At 54.4% G+C, this 22,817-nt stretch overlaps 1 protein-coding gene across 1 annotated transcript in view; it reads left to right on the top strand.

The window, feature by feature from the left end:
- The first annotated feature begins 1,230 nt into the window (after positions 1–1,230).
- The window catches only part of MDGA1 (MAM domain containing glycosylphosphatidylinositol anchor 1), a 60,011-nt gene continuing 38,424 nt past the window's right edge, over positions 1,231–22,817 (top strand). Inside the window, exon 1 of the mRNA XM_033098992.1 lies at positions 1,231–2,468. Within this exon, the coding sequence (XP_032954883.1) occupies positions 2,402–2,468 (67 nt within the window). The 5' untranslated portion in view covers positions 1,231–2,401. The remainder of the gene's footprint in view (positions 2,469–22,817) is intronic.

Here is a 22,817-nt window from a genome sequence, read left to right as displayed (position 1 = left end):
TGTAATCTCACCGCTTGCTAGCTGCTGCGGTTGTCTGCGCTCCCACGGGTCGCCCTAACACAATCCCTGCGCACACGCCAAGATAAATAACGGCGACAGGTGGAGTAGGTGAGATTAGCAGCACCCGGATAGGGGGACACGATGAGAGGCGCGGGGGAGGCCGCCGGCCTTGCTTTCCAATCTACACCCCTCCCGGCCGGCGTTTGGGAGGAGCTATCCCCACCCCAGCTCCGGGAGGGCCCGGTTGAGGTAGAGGAGTCTCGGAGTGCCGGACCCCAGCAACTGGAGCGGGCCCGGGGCTCGGCTGACGGAAGGGAGTGCATCCCTGGGGCGCTTGGGGGCGCCTGAGGCCCCGAGGGGAGGCTGGATGGCGAGAGGGGCGAGCTGGGGAGCATGGGGGATGGCCTGCGGAGCTCCGGCAGAGGAGTCCTTTGGATAAACCTGTTGGCAACCTGTGGGCCGAGGCAAGGGCAGGAGCTCTAAGCACGCCCTCTGAGCCCCCAGCTCGGCGAGCTACTAAACGGTGGCTCCACGCCCTACGCGGGGAGAGGCCGAGGCGGCCTGGGAAGAGGCGGGGGCTCGGCCGGGGGCGGAGGGACGCGGGAGCGGAGCACACATCCCTGCAGACGGACAGCAGGTGGCCGGCTCGCGCGCCTGCTGGACCTCAGGAACCGCGGGCGCCCCTGCCCTTGCCTCCGACCCCTGCTTCAGTCCCGCTCCCAAAAGTGCAAAACATTTACAAAGTGTGCAGTGCCCGGCAGGTTTGGGTCCCCAGGGCGAGAGGCCGTGCTTGCCCTGCGAGCGCACTGGGATCAGTGCACCCGGCTCAGGCAGCCGGTCTGGGTGTGCAAGGGCGGGCAGAGAGCGAGTGTTCGAGCGCGCGGCTGCTGAGCCGGTGCCGAAACCCACGTCCCTCGGCCACTGTCCTCGGGATAGATGGATCCATTTCTGCTTTCTGACATTTTCCTGCCGGGGAGTGGGGGGGGGGCGGAGAGAGAAGGAGGGAGGGAGGGAGGGAGGGAGGGAGAGAGAGAGAGAGAGAGAGAGAGAAAGAGAGAGAGAGAGAGAGCGCAGTCTGTTTCCCCTAGCCCTGTTTTGTTTTCTCTAATTGGTCCTGGGGGAGGCGAGGAAATTGGACAGAGGCTGGGCCGGGCGAGCTGGGCTGCCTTTAATTGGCTCCTTTTTTTTAACTGGAGGGGAATCAAACAGGAGAGCGAGCGACAAAGGGTGGGAGAGCGAGAGACCGAACGCGGAGACGCGAGGAGGGAGGAGAGAGGGAGGGAGGCGGGGGGAGCGTGGAATGAAAAGCGCGGAGGGTGGGGGGAAAGCAGCACAGCGAAGCCCAAGTTGCGGAGCGATTGGAGCGCTTCCGCGAGCCGGAGCCCAGCGGCCGCCGCGCCCGGGATCCCGGCCCGGCCCCGCCCGCTGGGGGCCCCCGCCGGCCGAGGCCGCCGGGCGGGGGCGGGGAAGATCAACTTGGGGCGCGACGCAGCCCGGCGCTCGGGAGAGCACCGCGCCCGGGAGCGCCACCTCGGCGGCCAGACGGCGCGAGCCGAGCGCGGCTAGCGGAAGCCGCCAGCGGCGTCCGCGCTGCAGCCCCGGCCTCGGCGACAGCGCGAATATTATTCAAACGTCTCAAACTTTCCTCTTTTCCCCGCTTTTCGGGGTCTCTTTTGGCTGGAATTGCTCTCCTGATTCCCGCGGGGCGCTCGGGCGCAATTCCTCCCCGGGGTTTCTCGGTGGCTGGGTTAACTTCGCGGGCCCGGGGCCCCGTGGCTCTCACCCCTCGGCGGAGCTCAGCCCGCGCTGCTCTCCAGCTCAGGAGGGCTGCTTCGCCTCCGGGAGGGCGCCCAGCCCGTCTCCCTTGCACTCGCCGCAGGCCTGGAGACAGCGGATTAACCAGAGAGGAGCTGGGGCCTCCCCGCACCCGCTCCCGCTCCGCTCCGAGGAGGGGCGTCCTCTGGGCCGGGAAACAAGTTTATCAGTCGTCGGTGGCCTGTTGGATTGAAGCACCACCGCCGACGCAGAGGGGTCCCTGGCGCCCAGTATTCCGAGCGGAGAGCCCTGGGGTCTCAGGGCGGCTCCGCAGCCGGGTTCCTCGGGCCGGGGCGCTGGCTGCTGCGTCCGGCGCGCGGAGGCACCCAGGGCCGGGCCAGCGCCCCCTGCGTCCCCACACGGGCAGCGGCGCCGGAGGAGAAACCCGGGTCGCCGCCGCCGCCGCCGCCGCCGCCGCCACCACCTCCTCCTCCTCAGTCTGCGGGTCTCCGTCGCCGCTGCCGCCCACTCCGTCGCCTCTCGGGGAAGGGGGAAACGCAGGGGGCATTGCGGGGCCCCGGCGGATGCGCCCCCCGCCGCCTTTTGGGCTGCGCCGCCTCGCGGGGATGAAGCACCGGCCGTGAAGATGGAGGTGACCTGCCTTCTACTTCTGGCGCTCATCCCCTTCCACTGCCGAGGACAAGGAGTCTACGGTAAGAGCCCGTGTCCGGCTCCACGCCGGCTTAGAACCGCGCGGAAACTTTGCAAGAAGCGCAAAGTGCGCGCTGCCGGGGTTTGGTGGGGACCCGGGCTCGCACTCTGGAGCGGATGCCTGGTTCTCCGCCCTTTTCCAGGGCGCAAGGAGATCGAGCTAGCTGCTTCGGAGCACGCAGACGGGTTGTAGGGTCTGGCGTGAAGCCGATGATGCCAGGGGGGAGGTACCCACTTTCTTAAACCCTGTCAGGGGCGGCAGTGGCTACGAATCCTGAAACCTAGTAGGCTCCGGAGACTGACAGACTCCATCCCGGGGGCTGGGGCAGCGACTTGCACCGAAACCTGGTTCTACTCCGGCTCGGCCTCCGGAGTGGAAGCTGAGCGATGCGCAACCCGGAATTGCGCGCGGCTTGAGGACGAGCTGGCTGCCGGCACCGCCGCGGAGCCGGGGCTCACCTTCCCGGCTCCCTCTGCGGCTTCGCTTCTTTTACTCGCTTCTTGACAGCTGGAGCGGATGCCAGCATCCCCTGGATCCGGCGCCTAAAACCCCGCCAGCATCCCTTTTCGGACCTCTCCTGAGCCAGTTCTTCCTGTCCCCGGTTCCCAGCTACAAAACCTCAGCCCCACGTTCCTTCTCCCTGTGTGCACACGCAGACACATTCAGCCACCGTCCTCAGGAAACACAGCACGCACCCCCGGCTACGTGTCCAAACTCTGCCTCCTGCCCCGCAGCTTTGCTCCCGCGTCCCTACACCTCACTTTCAGGCACCAAAGGGACTCTGGTCACCCCTTCTCCCTTCTTTCCCGTGGGTTTTCCCTGGGAAAGGTCAGGAGAGCAGGCATCAGCCCTCTCAAGGACCCTCCCTCCGAGTTCTAGCAGCCGGCAATGCCCTGACCCCACAGCACAAAAAGTCAGTCTCAGGGCCAGTCGCCCTGACTTTGCCTTCCCTTGACTACAGGGCGTCTGTGTAGGCCACTTTTTAATGATGTGGAGCTGAAGTGGGGAAGATTCTTTTTCTTTCGCAGGGGTCAAGGGTCTCATTATTCACCTTTCATCAGGGAAGAGATTTTGACCTGTTCTGTTGGTGGGGGTCAGAGGCATTGTCCCCCACCCCACCTCTGGCTGCCAGCCTCAGGTGCAGATGCTAAATGCTTCCTTCTGGGGGTGCCTCACAAGAGGGAGGGGTGTCCTGAGGCGTTTCTGGGAGGTGACAAGCTCCTGGCCCTATACAGCTACCTGTCAGGCTTAATTCCCTGGGGAGGTTGGCTCAGGCATCTGGCCAAACTCTGCTTCTTAATTAGTTTGTGTGTCTCTTATTGCCTGGCCTTTTACATAGGCCAGAAAAGGAAAGAAGGAGGAAGAATGTAGCAAGGACTGAGAGGCTGGGTTGTGGGGAAGAGGTCACTGAACGGGTCCCAGAGGCCTCAGCCTTTCCAGGGCAGGAGAAGACACTGGGGTTTTGTGTGTGTGTGTGTGTGTGTGTGTGTGTGTGTGTGTGTCCTCTTTCTTCTTTCTCCCCAAGGTTTCCCTATAGCCTCAATGTCTCCTTAAGTGGTGGCCTAAAGAGGGACATCGCTGAGACCTTTACCTCTTTCTCACCACACTTCAGGGGCTCTGGAGAGTGATGGAGAGACCTCCTGTTTGCTGCTGCACTCCCACCCTATCCTCCCTCGGAGTGCCCTTGGGTAGATCTGGCAAACCCATTTCCTGGCCATCCCTCTTCTCCATCCCCTCCACCCTTTCCAAACTTCTCCAGGGCTGCACAGAGCCTATCTTGAGGAAGCTCCTTTGAGCCTAGCCTGGAAACCCCAGCGATGAGGGCAGGGAGTGGAGAAGAGACGCAGTGGTCTCTGCAGACCCGGATTTCAGAGTACTTTGAGGCCAGAATTTAGTCAGTGGCTTATCTGTCCCCTTTTCTTGGTATTGTCTCCCCTCCTTAATATGCTTGGGTCCAAGCTGCTCTCACTCAGAGCAAGTCAAGGTGGGTCGTGTGCACTGGCCAACCCCAGACTCTTGGGTGACCTTTCCACGTGCCCTTGGAAAGTGTGGTTCCAGGGAAGACTGGAGCCTCAGGGGAATTGCTGAGTTGAAAGTCTTCATTGAGGTGGGTAGAGAGAGAGGAAGATCTATTGTGAGGAGGAGGAGGGTAGCTTTGGCCAGATACAGCAGAAGGGAGAACGCTTGTAGGGCTGGGTCTGGGGTAACAAGTAGTATAGAGAGCTGATTTTCTGCCGTTCACTTTTCCTCTATGCCCCAAGCAGATGAAGCAGCTTGAGAAAGAGTCCTGTGTAGGGGTGAGGAAATGGTCACTCATGTCCATCATTGTATGCCAGCACCCAGCATGGCGCCTGGCACACAACAGGAGCTCAGCAAATATCTGTTGCACAAAGGAAGGGCCATCATTGGGGAAGTTTGAGGAAATCCTTCTTGAAATTCTTTCTTTCCAAGAACTCTGTCTAGGATGGTTTGCAGAAGGGTCGTTGAGCATTCTTTGGGGGCTCTGCTTAGCAAGAGTCACAAAGTCTTAGACTGGTGGCCGTAGGGAACCTCAGAGAGGAGAAAAGAGAAGAGGCTGGAAGCCTAGTGCTGTTTTGGCAGTGAGGAGAGAGGCAGGTTAGACTCCAGACACAAAAGAAAAAAGTGTGCCCTGGACAGGGAACCTTAGCCCCTTCCCCTCTGCCCCCAGGCCTATGTGGCTGAGGGAAGCGTAGATTACCATGGAAGCTGATTTGAAGAGAGCGAAGAAGAGCAGGATGTAGAGAGCAAACCCAGCAGAATCTGGCCTGAGCCTCTGCTGAGTCTCTGCTGAGGCCGGTGGGAGGCAGGTGCCCGGTTTCCTGCTGAGGTTCCTCTTGCCGGCTCTGAGCTGCCCTGTCTGCAGTCGGACTGGGGAAGCACGCTTAGTCTGGCCAGGTGGCTTCACTCTTCTCTGAGGCACAGATGTCACAGCAGCCGAGTACTAGACCAGATGGTCTATTTGGAGCTGGTTCCTCCCCGCCTCCGAATCTCCTGGTCCAGTTTGTTGTACTCCTGGGGGATCCTGTAATCTGCTTTCTGGCAGGCCAGGGGGGTGGCTGGCCCCAGAGGCCTATCTCTGGGGCACAGGCAGTAGCCAGGTGAAGGAGGGGGCGTATCCTGTGTGAGGACAGCATCAGAGAACAACCCAGCCTTCCTCCTGGTTTCCTCCACTCCTCCCATGGCCATGGATTTCCAGCTAGGGGCAGGTCGAAGGGATCCTTCTCCCTTACAAAAACACAACAAACCCCTGGATTATTTAATATGCAGGAGTGGGAATTGACATTATCCTTAAGACAGGTTGTTTGCAACTTACTGGTGGAAGTCAAAATATTTCACCAAAGGTGTCATCAGAAACTACTATCCTATGCTAATTTTTATGGGAACATGAAGACAGATGTTGGAAAATTTGACAAGAGCAACATAGCTTACAGAATTATCACCAAGTCAGGTTTTTTTTTCCCCTCCTCTGAGGGGTGCGGAGAAGGAATTTCAGGAAGTGTGTCTCCCAGAGCCGTCTTCTGGGTGTTGATCTAGGTGTGGGCACTCTTGGGATTTTCCCTAGAGTTGTCACCCCGTGTCTCAAAACTGCCTGTCCACATCTGATTCTCCCCCTGGAGAAGACATCGCATCAGAAAACTGGTCCCCTAAGGGCTAACAGAAGGCTTAGGGTTTTCAAAATGTCCTCAAGAAGGTCTATGCCGCTGTCCCACATTTCTTCTCAGTGACAGAAACTGCATGAGGGAGAGAGAAGGCCTTGTGTCCTCAAATCTAAGCTGTTTGGTTTTCTTTGCCACCCCTTTCCTCTCTGATGTTGGCCCCGGAGCCTGCCTGAGGGCTCCCAGGCCTGGTGTCAGGCCAGAGAGACCCCCCCTTAGGGTCAAGCTCTGCATGATGTCCATCCTACACTACAGGCTGGGAATCTATTTCCTGGCTGGGTGAGGTTCTGGGGATGGTGGTGGGGGTGGTGAGAGAAGATTTTATTAGTGAGGAAAGCACCCATGAGGGGGCAGGCTGGGGACATGCTAAGGGCCCACTTGTAATTGGCCAGGCTTGGCTGGGAACTGCTGGGGCCGGGTGGCAAAGCCTCATTTAAAGCCTGGTATTAGCTCTGCTTTGCTGGAACATGGAGGGGCGGGTGGGGGGCTCCATAGGGAGAATGGAGGGAGCTAATCACAGCAGCCAAGGCTGGCAAATGAATGATGCAGGAAATCAATACCTGGGGGCGGGAGTGGAAATCCGGGCAGTGGTAGCAGCCGTGGCTTCTCTGGCCGCCCAGGAGGCCCAGGCGGGCCTGGGAGGAGTGAGACAGAGGCAGGAGTGTGGTGTACCCTCCTCTCCCCTTCATATCCTGCCCTCATGACCCACCAATTCTGTCTTCCTCCCTCCACTCCCTTCTGTCTTGCATTTCCTTATGGCTGGGCTCAGGGAGGTTGGGCCAAGAGATGCCTCACCCAGCAAAGATGATACCTGGGACATGAGACCTTGGGCTTCTCAGTTCTACAAGAGCCCTGCCAGGTCTCTACCTGCCTCTGGACACCTGAGCCTGACTAGGCCCCAGGTGCAGGGGTGTGTGCCTAGGGATGCTGCCCTGTGCAGCTGGCACTGCCACTCCAGATGTAGCCAGCAGGGGGCGGGCTTGGCCACCACATTGCTTATTGCTTTTCCTGGACTCTCTTGGCTTCAAGACTCTGGTGGGATGAGACTTGAATTCCTCAGCCTGGGGCCCACGGGGACTCCTTAGGCGTTCTGAAGTTTCAGGTCTCCCTTCAGCTCTCATGTTTCCCCTCCCAGTGTCCTAGGGCATTCACCTGTAGCCAAAGCCACATTTCCTAAGCCCCCCTAGGCCAAGGTGGGGCTCACCCACGTGGGTTCCTGCCCAGGTGGGGCTGTGTGCAGAGCAGGGGCTCATGCCCTGGCAGAGCTGCCTCTTTGTGAACCTGGGGTGTGGCCCCTCTCTTGCATCTTCCTCCCCGTGGTCAGAAGACCCTGCTCTGCAGGCCTGCGTCTGCTAATGGCTTGTACTAGGTACTAAGGGTCCCCTATTGCATTTAAATGCTGATATGGGAGGCAAAAGCAATGCTTATCTCAAAGGAATGAATCCTTCTTTTAAAAACAATGAAGTCTCCCTTTCCCAGGGTCTTTGAGAAACAATCAGAGAATACTCAGAAATATAAGGAAGAAAGCAAAACTCGTTTGACATCCTGTCATGCCTTTGGTTCTTTTGGGCATCTTTTTGTGCAAAGAGGAAGGAAGCTTTCAGGGAAAATCATTGGTTAGAACAACAATCCCAGAAAGGTGCATAAGTGCCACATGCCTTAACCAAGCGTTAAATGCCTTCTCTCCTTTAATTTCCATAACATTCTGAGAGGTCAGCACAGCAGGTCCTATTGTCCTCCTGTAACAGATGAGGAAACCAAGGTTTCAGGAGTTTAAGTGAGTTGCTTAAACCTTAGGTCACACAGCTGATAAGAAGTGGTGCTGAGATTTGATCCCTGTGCGTCTTCTGATTTGGGGGCAGGAAAACAGTATGGTGTGTCCCTGACCATTCATTAAATATCTACTGAGTACTTCTCTTGAGTAAGGCCCTGTTCTGAGAAGTGACAGGACCACTGAGGGGAATAAGATGAGGTTCTGCCCTCAAAAGGAGGGGGCGGGGAGTCACAGACCAGATGGTGGTTCCAGGAAGAACTTGATAAATGCCTTGTGGTAAGGGCAGATAAAGGGCTGTGGGAATTCCAAGGGGAAGGAAATTACTTCCAAGGCCTTGTGGAGGAAGGGGCATTTGAACTGGCCTCGACAAAGAGAGGTGAGGACTGAGCAGGCATCCCAGGTGGAGGCAAAGGTACGCAGGATAAAGAGCCTGGGTGTGTGCGGGGAATATTGAGTCACTCAGCTGGGCTGGAGCATAGGTTGAAAAGGAATAGGGGCAGTTGGAGTTGGAACAGTATAAGAATAATAATAAAAATCGCTAATGTTTACTCCCCGGGCTGAGATCACGAATGTGCATAGTCTTCTTTCATCCTCACCACGAGCCCTTGAGAGAGTCATTCACAGCCCATTTTACTGATGAGTAAACTGAGGGTTCAAAAGGATGAAATTACTTGTTCAAGTGGCAGAGCTGCACTTAAACTCAGATCTGCTGATTGCAAAGCCTGTGCTTGGCGGGAGTAGGCGGGAATCCTGGGTTTGGAGGGCCTGTTAGGAGGACCTTGAGCAGGGAAATGTGTTGTATTTCAGGCCTGGTAGCCACGCAGCTGTGAGGAGGTGAGGGTCGGGAGGAGGAAGACCCGTCAGGAAGTCCTGCAGTTGTCCAGGAAAGCCAGAGTGAGAACTTGTTCCGGGAGGGACTGGGTACAAGAACTGCAGTCATTCAACAAACATATGAGTGAAGGCTCTGTGTGGAGCGCTTGAGATATTTGGAGATAAACAAGCTCTTGCTCTCTTAGAGTTTACATTCAAATTGAGGGGAGACAGTCAATAAACAAGTCGATGGATACGTATATAATACATCCTGTGGCAATGAGATCTGTGATAAAGGGTGAAGCACCCAAAGGGACAAGGAATGGTGGACTGTGGTTCAAGTTCATATACAGTGGTCGGGGGACTCCTTGAGTAGGTGCCACCAGAACAGAGACCTGAAGATGCCAAGGGAGGAGGGAGAAAGCCCTGTGGGTATCTCCAGGAAATGTATTCTAGGCAGGAGATAGCCAGTGGAAAGGCCATGGGGTAGAAGCCTGCCTGGCCTGTTTAACCCCAAAGAGGAGTCAGGATGGACGGAGCAGAATGAGCCATGGGAGGGGAATGGGGAGAGGGAAGGAGGGGTGGGGGTCGGAGGGTTAGTTTGCAACCTTGAAGGCTAAGCAAAGGACTTTGGCTTTTATCCTGAGTGAGGTGAGGAGCCCTGGGGGGGTTTTGATCAGAGGGGGGACATGAACTGACACCTTTTCAAAAGAAACCCTCTGGCTGCCATGTAGAGAATAGACTAGAGGGGGTTGAGTATGGGGGAAGGGAACCAGTTAGAGATTCCTGCAAAAGGCAAGAAATGAGACTGCGTAATCATTAGGTCCTAAAAGTACTTCAGGGAGAGCTCAGACAAGGGATAGGAACTGAAAATGACGTTGAGGTTTGGCACTGGGAGACGGCACTCCATGGCATCAGGGTAGAGCAAAGGGAACTGATGTCAGAAGATCTGAGGCACTGGAGTGAAGGAGTTCAGAGCCTGGACTTCTGGTCAGAAACCCGGGTCTGAACCCCAGCGCTGCCCGCACCAGCTGTGAGAGCCTGCCTTCCATCTGCTTTTTAAGGCCTGGCTTTCCCGTGGGTCAGATGGGAAGCAGCGTACCCACTGCATGAGTTTGTGACGAGCATGCCATGTGCCGTGCCTGGGAAACCCTGAGCTCTGTGCCTGGAGCTGAGCAAGCCCTCAATAAAGTTTTATTTTCATGACAATGCCAGTGCAGTTTTGAATGACCTGGGGTTCTGGTGTGGGATGTCTGGGAGAGATGTTGACGGGGCTGGTGGACAAGAGTGTTGGTACTCAGGAGAGATCTGCTCGGAAGAGGTGGACACGCGCGTTTGGATTTATGTGACTAGAACGATGTGGGTTGAAATCGTGCAGTGGAATACAATTCTCAGGGAAGAGAGAATAGAGTGAGACAAGAGACTGGGCTGAGACCAGTGCCCTGGGGGTGGGGGGAGAAAGAGGACAGGACAGGTGGCATCAGGTAGGTAGGAGGAGACCAGACAGGGGACAGGGACGGGAAAGACAGGGGAAAAGACAGAGTCCGCTAAAGAAGAGGCATCTGAGGTGGGGGAGGAGACAGAGGAAGGGCCATCTGGGGACTGGGAGGCAGGCAGCTGCAGCACCAAGTGGCTCCTCAAGACCCTGCAGATTCTCATCAAGTGGGTCTGGGGCGAGGTTGAGATTCGCATTTCTAACAAACTCTGGGGTGATGCCAGGGCTGCGGGCCCATGGACCAGTCTTTGAATGGCAAGGCCATACGGGAAGGAGGACTGGATGAAAATGGGCAGACTCGGGTTGGAGGGCCAGGCGGGCAGCTTGTTGCCTCAAGGGACCCTGGCCCAACAGGCTCACCTCTCTGAGCCTCAGTTACCCCATTTGGAAGCCTGGTTCAGGCACACCCACCTCTTGGGGTTTCAGAGAAGCCGAGAGTAAGAGCACTTTGTAAACTCTCAGGCGAACTGTGCGGACTCTGTTTCATGAGAGTAGAGTGGGTGGCAGGCAGATGGTAGGGATCCCCGGGTGTGGGTGGCATGTGGAAGCCAGAGGTGCCGGCTGCGCTTTTGAGAAATGTGGCAGGCCAAGGAGGGCCAGAATGGCAGTTCCTACTAGACAGCCTGGGCCGTCTGCCGGTGGGAAGCTGGAGCTGCAGGGCTGGGTGACCTGTGGGGAGGTGGTGACTTGGGCAGGCGTGAGGGTGCTGCTTGGCTGGCTTTGGAGATTCCACCTCAGGCTCTTCTTGGTTCCTTTCCAGTCCCAGAAACGCAGCCGAGGTAGACTTTGATTATCTGGAGGGCTGGAAGCTGTCTAGAGAAGTGGTTCTCAACCTCTGCAGCCTGTCAGAACCACCTGGAGAGCTTTTTCAACAGCAGATGCCTGGCTCCGCCCCAACCTCCTGAATCAGACACTCTGCAGGTAGCATCAAGGCAGCTGTGGTTGCGAGAGCTCTCCAGTCGATTCGCGGGCGCAGCTGGTGTAGACAGTTCATCAGAATGAGTCAGGCCCAAACAGATGTCTTCTGTCTTCCCCTGGGCTTTCGGAGGGCACTTCTGGATTTTCCAGGTCATTGCCCAAGCTGTGTTTCAACCAAGCTCATTCGGACCCTGGGGACTTGAAAAGAATTATTTAAAAATTTTTAAAAATTAGGAGCAGGGAGACTTTCTATTTCAACAGTGCTAACTGGAAGGTCCACGTCAGGAGCTTGGGAGATTGGCCCTCCTCCCTGCTTCTAACGAGAAGATTTCCAGAACTGGACCTAGACAGACTGAAAGAAGCTACCCCAGAAATACTGTTTTCATTGACCTGAAATAGGTAAATTCTATTACCTATTTTTGAAATGTGGCCCTTTTGTTTATTCTCTTCCCTGTTTGGTTTAGAATCAAATGAACATTTCAGAACTGGGCTACGTTGTAGCCATTCAGTGTAAACCAAGCACATATTTTGTGAGTACCCGCTAAGTGTCTGGAAGGGTGGTGGGTGCTGTGGCTGCAGTGTGAAGGGCACCTGTGCCCTAGGAGCTCGCAGTGGAGCAGGAGAATGCAGCCTTTTCCAGTGTCCTCCTTTTCCAGATGGAGGAGCTTGAGTGACTAGCCTGAGGCCCTGTAGTTGGCAGGTGGTGGAGTCAGGATTTGAACTCAAGCCTGCCCAGTGCCAAGTTTAATGCCTGCCCACTGCTCCGAGTGCGAGGCTCCTGAGGGCCATATCTGGCTAATTTTTGTTCCCTGGATTGTGCTGCAGAGGATGGGTTGGCCGATGGGAGCAGCATGAGGACCCCAGTCCTGTATCCGTTAGGAGTCTCATTCTGATGTTAGAAACAAAGACCTGATGACAGAGGCTCCAACGAATTATAGGTGACTTTCTTAAGTCTAGAGGTAGGCCATCCATGGCTGCTATGGCAGCCACTGGTCACGAGACATCCAAGTTCCTTTCAGCTTGTTGCTCTGCTGTCCTTACAGTCATGGCTCGCAAACTTTGCTAGAATTACCTGGGGAGTGTTCAAACATCGTAATGCCTCGGTCATACCTAGTAGCAATTAGATCAGAATGTCTAGGAGTGGGAACCAGGCGTTAGCATTTTTTAAAAGGATCCACGTTGATTCTAATGTGCAGCAAAGTTTGGGAACCCCTGCCTTGGAGCATTTTGCCCCAGAATCACCAAATAGCTGCTAGGGCTCAGCCATCACGACACGACACATTCCAGGTAGGCAGAAGGGAGGAGCATTTAAAAGGGAAGGCCTACCAGCCGAGTCAGCTTCCCTTAGAGTGTTTTTCCAGAAGCCCCTTCCCGACGACCTCTGCTTACATCCCATCGGCCATTCTTAGCTGCAAGGGAGGCTGAGAAATATAGCCTTTTGATGGGTATATTCTCACCTATTAGAATATCGGGGTTCCATTAGAAAGAAGGAGAAAATGGATATTGGGTAGGTCGTGAGCAGTCTTTACCACAGATCCCCAGACAGGGTCAGTTGGTGTTCCTGAGAGAGATACAGATGGATGTGAACACTGCCCTCCTCGCCCTCCCCTCCCACTGGGTGGGGGCCTCTGATTACTCAGAGGATGCCCAGAAGGAACTTTAGGGACGACTGAGACCCAGAGCAGGGAAGAGACTTGCTTGGGGTCAGCCACTCCCTCATGTGAGGGTCCCAGGGTCCTACCTGCCAGCGCTCTGGTTCCCTCTGCTCACCCCACTCATCCGTCACACTTTCCTTGAGGTTGTTGATTCTTGGTACCTCTCTCCTCCAGCAAGTGGCCCTGTCAGTCCCAGCTGCGGGAGAGCTCTGTTGACCCTCCTGATTTGGGGGAAGAGAAACTGAGGGGCTATGCTAGAAGCCCTGGGCCAGAGTCCTATACAGGCAATCGAGCTCATTCTTCTGCCTCTCGGCAGGTCCACACCCACGTGAGACCGGGCTAGTGCACTGCTATTTGCTCAGGGTCTCTGGTCTTTCATTGTTGGGAAGTTCTTTTCATTGTCTGACTTTATTTTAACTTGCTGTAACATAACCTCTTCTCAGAACGATTGAAGAGTGGAGGCCTCTGAGCTGAACTGGAATATCTCCTTGGCCCTGAGACTTCCCCCATGTGATTCTTAAGACACTCTTAGTGAGGCACTTTTTCCCATCTCTGAGAGGGACGGCCGGAGGGTAGAGGTGAGGAGGGAGCTGGATTCTGGTAGGCTATCTACCTGGGTTTGGCTCCGGTGTCCTGGTAAAATGGTGACCTTGAGGTCAGTTTATCCTCCAGCACAATACATAAGCCCACAAGGCAAGCTGAAGAGCTGTGCTCTGGTAAGGCCTGGCTTTACTCTCCTTTATGAAATAAGGCTACAGGGTAGACACAGAGAAGGCCATGAGGTGGGGTTTGATGGTGTGGCAAGGAGTGAGCTCAGCTGCCAACCAGTGGTCTTAAGTGACCCAGAAGCAGATCCTTAAGATTCAGTGCAGGAAGAGACTGAGACCAGAGAAGGTAAGTGGCCTGTCAAGGTCACACAGCAATTAGGTGCCAAAGCCGAAATTAAAAGCCATGACAAGGGACTCTACAGCTGGATCTTTCTCATTCTCCTCTAGCACCTGGCAGGTTCAGGAGAAGCCAGGGTGTGTGAGCAGGGTATTTATAAGCTCATTTTTTACCCATAGCTCTATCATTCTCTCCCTATCCCTATAAACCCCCTATAAACCCCAGGCCTCAGTGAATCCAAACTACCGGATCTGGGGCTCATTCTGCGTCCAGGGCTCCTGGTTAGGTGTTAGAAGCCCTTAATGAAATGTCCGGGAGGCCCTGGGAGGTCCCCTTTGTGGGTAGAGGAGGCACCCAGCTTGGTAGTGTGAATTGGAGATTGCTACCAGTCTCCAGCAGGTCCAATCTCTCTGTCACACTGCCTGTGGGCCACCTCAGAGTTACTAACAAGTTAGCCAGCCGAAACACGGCCCCTGTTTCTGGAAGGTTGTTCTGGGAATACCCAGCAACTCTTGAACCTTGTCGCAGTGGCTCAGGTTCATTGATCAGATGAGTTGGATTTTGAGGCATCGGTGCTCAGCAAGGAGGTTTCCAGGGAAGTGATGGGTGGAGGGAGGGGAGCGGGGTCTGGTATTTGGTGTGTATGTGTGTGTGGCGACATGAGGACCCTGGGTTGTGGCCGCGTAAGAGATGGAATAGGGGACACCATGATAATCGGAACTGCCTTGGACTTTTGGTTTGGGTTCCCCAGAAGCAGACCCTGAGATGAGGAGCCGAGTGCAGGTAGTTTATTTGGGAGGTGAGTGTGGGAAGCTCTGGAAGGGGAGAGGAGATGTGAGATAGGGAAATAAAAGGAACCAAGAAAAGGTGCTTCGTCAAGCCAGTCACCACCATGCCTCACTGGGGACCTCTGGGACACTGTAAAACACACACTTAGAGTTCTCCCTCCATGGTGACGGAGCTGGGGCATGTATACACCGACTGCCACCTATCGCTGGTGGGGGGCTGCTTCTGGGGGTGTGAATTCCTGGTACTCGTAGCCCACTGCACACCCAAGCAGTGTGAGCTCTGGCCTCAGGAAGAGAGAAGCAGGTGCTGGCAGGTGTGCTCTGCAGCGGTGAGGGGCGGGGTGGTGGGCAGGGAGCACCCACAGCCTGTACTACATCCTAAGCCTCGAGTCTTGCTTTTTCAGGTCCAGCGTGTTTTGCTGAGCTCTTTGTTCTTGGGTCTTGTCTTCTGGGCTGCATGTATAAGCCCCGATTCCAGGCTGAAAACTTTCCTGCAGCCACCAGACCTGTGAGCTGCTTCTTTATTTCCTTGGATTCTGTGACCAGAACTCCAGCCCGTTGATGTCCCCAAGATCTACCTGGTAGAATCCAGGCTCTCCCTGAAGGATTGAGGGGCCTCACTCCTGGGGAGGGCAAGGCTGGGGATGTCACTGAGGACAAACCCAGAGTCTCCAGGGTCCTTTGGGTATTGCCATGAGAGGCATGACCATTAGCTTCCGACCTGCTGGATTCAAAGCTAAGAAAGAGGTGGGATCAATCCCTGAGACAAGCAGACTGCCCCTTTTCTCCGCAGGCAGGATTCTGTGTGGGGGATAAGGTCTACTGCATTCTGTTCGCTTTGCTCTGCAGGAAAGAAACGTCCTGCGGGTAGTGACACGACTAGCCTGCACCACATCAGAGTGGCACCTCCAACCTGTTGCCAATTTCTCAGTCTCTTCACTACCATCTGGGACCTGAGATTAATTTGTTAGTTAATCAAATTTTTCTTGAGCTCCATCTATGTGCCCAACACTGTTTTAGGTGCTGAGGATACAGAGAAAAGAAAAAGAGACGATCTAGAATCACAGGCTTGTAGAGTGACAGAGCCAGGAGAGATCTGAAGGTGGATCTCATTTGTCAGAAGAGAAACCTGAGGCCGAGAGGTCAAGAGAAGTCCTCAGGCCACACAGCAAACGGACAGCCCAGTTTGCAATCATGGAAGGTCAGAGGTGATGGGCTTAGAGGTCACCTGGCCCTAAATGCTCAGGCTTTAGAGGCAGAAACCAGTAGCTCGAGGCGAAGGGTTGCACCAAGTTAGTGGCACTGCTCTGCTTGCTAGTGAACACATTTTTGTCTTCTGCGTCTATCTCCGAAGCCAGATCCAGGCTCCCATTTACTGAAGGGAATGTGTGTGCATGCATGTGTGCATGTGTGCCTGCGCGCGCGTGTGTATGTGTGTACATGTGTATGTGTGTGTAGCTTCATGTGGGCTAGGGCAACGGGCAGGGGACATGAGTGGCTTTCTCCTGATCAAGCCATCCCACCTTCTTCTGGGGCATTCAGAGGCTGCAGTGAGCTCTCCCTCTTCCCTGCCCTCCGCCTCCCTCTGCTCCCCCATACAGCCATGACGCTGGCATTGCCCACTGGCGTAGAGGCCTCGGACAGTGCCAGGCGGGCTTGGTACTGAGGGATGCCCTGATGTACCCAAAGCAGTAACACCCATCTGGCTTGTTCCCTCATTCCCTCGGGAGCTGAGGGAGCGGGCCTGTGAGGCTGTCCAGGGGGAGGGTGGCTGCCTCCCCCGCCTCCACACAATCACCCCCCACCCCCATTCTGTGAGAGCCGGGGCAGGTCTAAGGAGTGGCTGCAGAATTTAAAGTCAGGTTGAGAGGTGAAAGGAGGGCATTGGGTGGGGAGTCCTGGCTGGTGGTGGCGGCGGCAGCGGTGGTGGTGGCGGTGGTGGCAGCGGTGGTGTGTGTGTAGAACCATTGGCGTTAGATAAACTGCTCTCACTGTGTACCTCGATAGGAGCCAAAATACATTCTCCATGTTCTCTCTACTTTATCTACAAAGTGTGCACACACACTTCATCTGTATTTTTTGTGCACATGTAAATATACGTGGGCATGCTGTGCTGAAGGCATGTATATGCGGACGACATGGCACACAAGAACGTGGGTATATGTGCAGGGGCCGTGCTGGGCTGTGGGAGGGACTACAGACCTCTTTGGGAGCTTCTCTGGGTTCACCTTTGTCTCTCTGCCCCTCTAGGCAGCTCCTCCACACCCTTGCCTTGGTTCCCAGGCAGGAGGACAGGAACTGGCTGTCAGTCAGGTGCTTATGTCCACCTTAGCTTATGGCTGCCGCCATCCCTTCTTGGAGTCCTGAAGTGGGGGCAGGGGCAGGCCGAAGCTGGCCTGAAGCTCCTGGCTAATTTTCCCGGCCTCCATCGATCCAGCAGCTTCTCCTGAGTCTATTAGCTGTCGGCGAGTGAAAATATCCCCCATCATGAGCCCTGACCTGAGACAGGGAGGGATCCATAGCAATTTGTTCAAACAGAGGGAAGCGTTTCCCTCTGATTTGTATTCCAATTTATTCCAGACAGGAAGGGGGTCAGGGTGGGGGGGTGAACCCTGGCACGCAGGAGCTGGGCCCAGGCCCATCCCCTTTAGCCCCATGCCAGCCAGGGTGGCAGCTGGTGCTCCCCATGGTTCCTGGCAGGGGTGCTAAGGAGGGGAGGGTGGGCCCCAGCAGGGGGATGGGAAGAGAGGCCCTCCAGTCTTCCCAGCAGGCCTTGCTTGGCTGGAGAGCTCAGTTGTGGATTTGGTTTTCACAAAATACAAAGCCGCCTGCTTGGAGCCTCTCTCCCAGGCACTGGGGCCTCTGCCAGGCGTGCTCTCACCCACAGTGCCCGTGCCAGGGTGGGGGCTGGGCTGGGCGCATGGACACAGTGGCCCCAGCTGGGCTGAGTGGCAGGGGGCCTATTCTCTTGGAGGCCTCCCCAGCCTGCTTGGCAGGAACAGAGATGCTCAGGCTCAAAGGAGATCTGGCACCTTGGAGACACGTCTGTGCAGGGCGGGAGCCCCTCACCGCGGGAGCTCTGAGCGTATCTTTAAGACACAGCGCTCATGCTTTGTTCCTCGTTTGTCTGAGCAAGTTGCGGCTCACTGATGTCCTAACCAGGAAGTCTCTTTTGAGCTGACATTTATTAAGTACTTACTATTTGCTGGGTCCTGGGCTAGTGCTGCCAAGTACCCAGTCCTTGCATGGTCCAGTCTTCCTCATGCACCTCAGTTTCCTCGCTTTCTGTATAGTTCTGTCACCTCCCTCACCCATCTCTGCTTGGTCTTTCTCCCTTCCTCCTGGGAATCACTTCTCCCTTCCACTCAAGAGTGGCTCTGATAACTGAGGGTCTCAGGACTGATAGGGGACGCTGCCACCCCTTTATCCAGAGGGACCCTATAAACAAGCTAGCTCTCTTTCTTCTGGGTCACTTCCTTTGGCCCCACTTCCCTGCCTTTGCAGAGGTGGTGCCATGGCAACTGCAGAGGAGGATTCTGAGAAGGGTTAGCCAAAGTGGTCTTGGACAAACCCCCACCCCCACTGCTTCCTTCCCGCATGCATCAGCGCCCCCAGCAAGGAGAGTAAGCAGAGAAGTTTTTCACACTGAGCTGTCAGCGGCTAGCAGCTCTGAGGTCAGCTGTCGCATATGACTTGCCAGGCTCCATGACACCACCAGGATCTAATTTCAGAAGCAAGCAACTAAATATATCAAAGTCAATGAATAATCATCTTTCTCACTCAGCTGGGAGGGTCGGGAGGCAGTGTGGCCTGAAGGATAGGAGCAGAGGCTTCTGAGCGGGATCTGGGTTCAAGTTCTGCCTCTGCCACTCACTGGCTGTGTGATCTCGGGCAGGCTATGTTCTGTGCCTCCGTTTCCCCAAGCACAGGAGGGGGATGATAATAGCACCTTCCTCAGGGCGCTGTGGCGAAGAGGAAATGGGGGAACTCACTGAAAGGCATTCTTGGCCCAGTTCCTGGCACGTGGGGAGGAAATGACCCAGCTGTTCAGAGGAGGACCTGCTACATGAGTGATTCCAGCACCCGGGTTTGGCTCAGGGAGCTGATAAGTCACAGAGGCTGCCCCCATGGAGGTAGCATGTGAAGCTCTGTGTACAGGCGTGTGACACAATAGTGGGGGAAAGAGAGAGCAAGACTGAGCGCCTGGCCCAGGAGAAAAGGTGGCAGGATTCTAGCCCTCCTCTCATTTTCCTCTTGGAGAAGTTCGTAGCAGGAAGGTTCCCTTTGCACCACTTCATAGGTTGGGAGACAGGTGTGTTTGCAGCCCCTTGCTACCTACCTCCCTTATCACCGCCATTCCAGACCGTACTTTCCTCCTAAGAGGCAGTCCCCCTCCCCCATCCTCAGCCCCTCGAGCCTCCTAATGGCAGTGACTTTTCTGTGCCTGGCTGTGATTGAACTCTGGTCCAATTGGCCTCCCCCACCCCCAAGTCCTTTACTTTTCTCCCCCAACCTACTGGGTTTCAAGTCATTTACAAGTTGTTCAGAGGCGCAGCATTATAATGAGATCCTACAGTGCATGCCACTTATGTGGTTTCTGAAATTTTCACCAAGAAAGGAGAGAAGTCCTTCAGTGATGGAGAGAAAAATAACGAGCATACTTAAACAGGGGGGCAGGGATGGCATTTCCTGATTTATAAATGTACCTGATGCTAAAGAAAATATGTTCCCAAACTTCATGTTTCCTGAGGTGGCTCTTGAAAACTAAAGATTGTTCATCCCTTTCAGGGACATAATGTGCTTTCCGTCCCAGAGGTGTTCACCTTTTGAAAGGGACACAGAGAATGAACAAGTGACAATGAATATCCTGGGTGTTGATGAGTGTTAGGAAGAACACACAAAGCAGGGAAGGGGATTGGGAGTGTTGGAGGTGGGGCAGGCATGCAGTCTTAAATAGCGTGGTCAGGGAAGGCCTCTCTCCTAAGAGAGCTGAAAGAAGTGATGGTTTCCAGCGAGCTCTGGAACTCTGGGGAAGAGTGGTCCATCAGAGAGAGCTGAAAGTGCAAAGGCCCTGAGGTCGGTATGGGCTTGGCCTGCATGAAGAGCAGTGTGGCCTCAGTGGGAGGAGGGCAGAAAACAAGGGGGGACGGGAGCGGATGACAGAAGTATGGTGGGCTATTGAGAAAGCGTTGGCTTTGACTCCAAGTGAGATAGGGCCACAGTAGGGTTTTGAGCAGAGGAAGGATGGGATCTGACCTTGTGTTATCAAGGAATCCCTCTGGCTGCTTGTGGAGAACAGACGACCAGGCAAGGAGGAAGCAGGGTCGACCTAGCAGAAGGCTGCTGTAATAATTCAGGCAGGAGATCGTGGTGATGGCTAAGACGAGGGTGGTTTCGCAGGGGTCGGAGTCAGGACCAGTTTTGAGAGGGTCAAGCTGAGGGGGCTCGATGGTGGATTGGGTGTGGGGTGTGGGAAATGGAGAGAAGTCAGGGGTGGCTCCCAGGTTTCTGGCTGATACTTAGTCAGCAGGGGACAGTGCATTTTTCACTAATGGGTGAATGAGAAATGGCTTCAGGCCTTAGGAGTGTTGGGGGGTGAGTCCTAAGGACTATCCTCCCAAGGTCAATGGATGGAGAGAGGCATAAAGTTAATCAGGCCCTTACATGTGTGCTTTCTGGTTTTTAAACTCAGAGCTACCCCTCCCCCTACCTCCTGAGCTGGGGAAAAGGCCCAGCGTGGAGGAGCTATGCAGAGGCAGCTTTAAGAGGTTTCAAGCATTCAGGGTTGTGGCACCCAAATCCTACCCCACAGCTGGATAGATGATGTCCGGGAACCCACAGTAGCCTGGGGTAGGGGGTCAGACTGCTGCCTGGTGGTGGTAGACAATCTAGAAATCCTGTCCTTTGCTCCCCGGCTCTCTGTCCTGGGGTCTAAGGCCATACCGCTTTCAAGCTGCAAGATTGATTTGGCTTTCAAGGTTGTTACTGTTATTATTATCCACTTAAACAACTTCACAGAGGAAAAAAAAAGGAGCTCAGTGACCATCAAACATTAACCGTTCATTCTAAATTCCCCGCCCATACCTGTCAATATATTTTTACATAGTAGTAAACAGTGGTCTGTTCTGCTTTCTTGGCTGACTTGATCTCCTCCACACGTCTCCCGGTATCGACTGAGCCCTCAGCCCTGTCACTTTAATGGCTGCAGGGTACCCCCTGCATCGACGTGCTGGAGTTTGGTCACCATTTCTCCATTTGCTGGGCGTTTGGGCAGACGCCAATTTTCCCTTCTTCTAAATAGCCCTGCTGTGAATATCCTTATGTGAATTATTTTTTTCCTTTTAAAGTATTTCCTTGGGGCCTATTCCCCAAAGTGAGATTGCCTAATAGGTCATAGGAGAGGAACAGTTTTATGGCTCTCATTTTGTACTGCCAGGTTATGCTGCGAAAAGTTTGAGCCAGCCTTGTGTGCAGCCCAGCCACCATGGATTTTATCATTTTATTTTCACTGGTTTAATAGGTGTACTGTGGCCTGCTTCTTAACAGCCAATGTTCACTTCCTGAAGCCATATTTAGGTCTTTCAGCACCTAATAAGACCTGATCTGTGCAGAACTTTACAGTTTACACGGCACTTTCTGGTATGTCATCTCAGTTAAGACACTGTGAGCCCAATACCGTGTTTCCCCGAAAATAAGACCTAGCCGTACAATCAGCTCTAGTGCGTCTTTTGGAGCAAAAATTAATATAAGACCCGGTATTATATTATATTGACCCGGTATTATATTATTATATAATAGCGAGTCTTATATTAATTTTGCTCCAAAAGGCGCATTAGAGCTGATTGTCCGGCTAGGTCTTATTTTCGGGGAAACACAGTACTGTTGTCCTCTGTTTTATATGACAAAATGGGGTTTAGTCAACCAGTTGTTGCAGGTTTGGTTGGAAAGGACTCCCACGCACCTGCCACCATCCCTTTCTTTCTGAGGACCCAGAGTCCCCGGATGTTCATTTCAGCCCCAATGCAGTAGGTCAGCCCCGTTGTCTTTCCTCAGTTCCCGTGGCCAGGCCTGTGTCAGGCCCCAGGCTGTGCCCTGTACTTCCAAGTTGGGTCTCAGCTCTGTGGGGCCTGGAGGAAGCTACTGGGCTTTGGGGTTAGGTGGGGCTTTGGGGTTCTTTGCTTCAAAGCAAAGCCACTACTCCCTGACCCAGGACTGGCCCAGGCTCTATGTTCTGAGTTGGGGGCCTGGACCTGGCAGTGTGTCTCTGGTCCCATGCAGGAAGTGCCCCATCCCTAGTGTTGGTCACAGGTACACTGGAGCTTCAGGTTCCTAGGGACAGGGTCACTTAGGAGGCTGTGGAGGTCACGGCAACTCTCAGACTTGGGGTACCTTGTCATGGTGGACATACCCTGAGGTATGAGTTCGGTTTTATTCTGCTCCCTTCTAACTATACTTCTAGAGTATCTACTAGGCAGCAGGTTCTGTGCATGGTATATCCCATTCTTATAGTATTTAACATTCACAATAGAAAGTTCTCTTATGTCCATTTTACAGTCAGGTAACTGAGACCCTAGACTAGAGGGTTCAGTGATTTGCCCCAGACCACACAGCAATTGCTTCAGCAGCCTGGCCGGGAAACCCATGCCCTGGGCTGTGTCTCCTCCAGTCCTGATTCTCCTGCCATGGCCTGGGATATACCATGCACAGAACATGCGCTTTGGCACATGGGAGCTTGGTCATATCTAGTCTGGGCTGCTGTCAGCCCCCAGGGCCAAATGAATTGCAGTGATGGGGTCGCCAGGACCAGCAGAGCTTGGTGGGGCTAGTTGGCACTTAGGAAAATTTTACATGAGTAACTCCGGTCCTCACATCCCTGGGCAAGGTAGGCTCAGGTCCTGGGTTCCAGAAGCCCTTCCTGCCCTGATGGGTGGCAGCCTCTCTTTCCCACCATCATCCTGTGTGTTCATCTGGGGAGAGCTTTCCTTCCAGTGATAACCTCCTTCAGCCCCCCTTGATGTTCTGGTCTCTTGGGATTATGGCTCTTGGTATCTCCCCCAAAGTAGACTTCCTCATTCAGTTGTATATTTTCCTCTTGCAGACCCTTGGAACAGGTTCCCAAAGGGTCCCAGTCTATATTACCAAATGGAAAGGGAACTGAAATTTATTGAGCACCTACTAGATACTAGTCATTGAATTCTGTACCCAATGTATATTATATTATTTAATCCACACAACCCAGAAGTTATTTCCCCTAGAGCCTCAGATGTAGTATTATTCCTGTTTTGCAGTTGAAGAAACTGTGGCTTCAAGAGGTTTAATGATTTGCCCAAGGTCACGAAGTGATTAGG

The sequence above is a fragment of the Rhinolophus ferrumequinum genome, chromosome 3 (genome assembly GCF_004115265.2).
Source record: "Rhinolophus ferrumequinum isolate MPI-CBG mRhiFer1 chromosome 3, mRhiFer1_v1.p, whole genome shotgun sequence".
NCBI classification, from domain to species: domain Eukaryota; kingdom Metazoa; phylum Chordata; class Mammalia; order Chiroptera; family Rhinolophidae; genus Rhinolophus; species Rhinolophus ferrumequinum.
The sequence above is the reverse complement of the archived record's forward strand: the minus strand, read 5'-3'. Positions and strand labels throughout refer to the sequence as shown.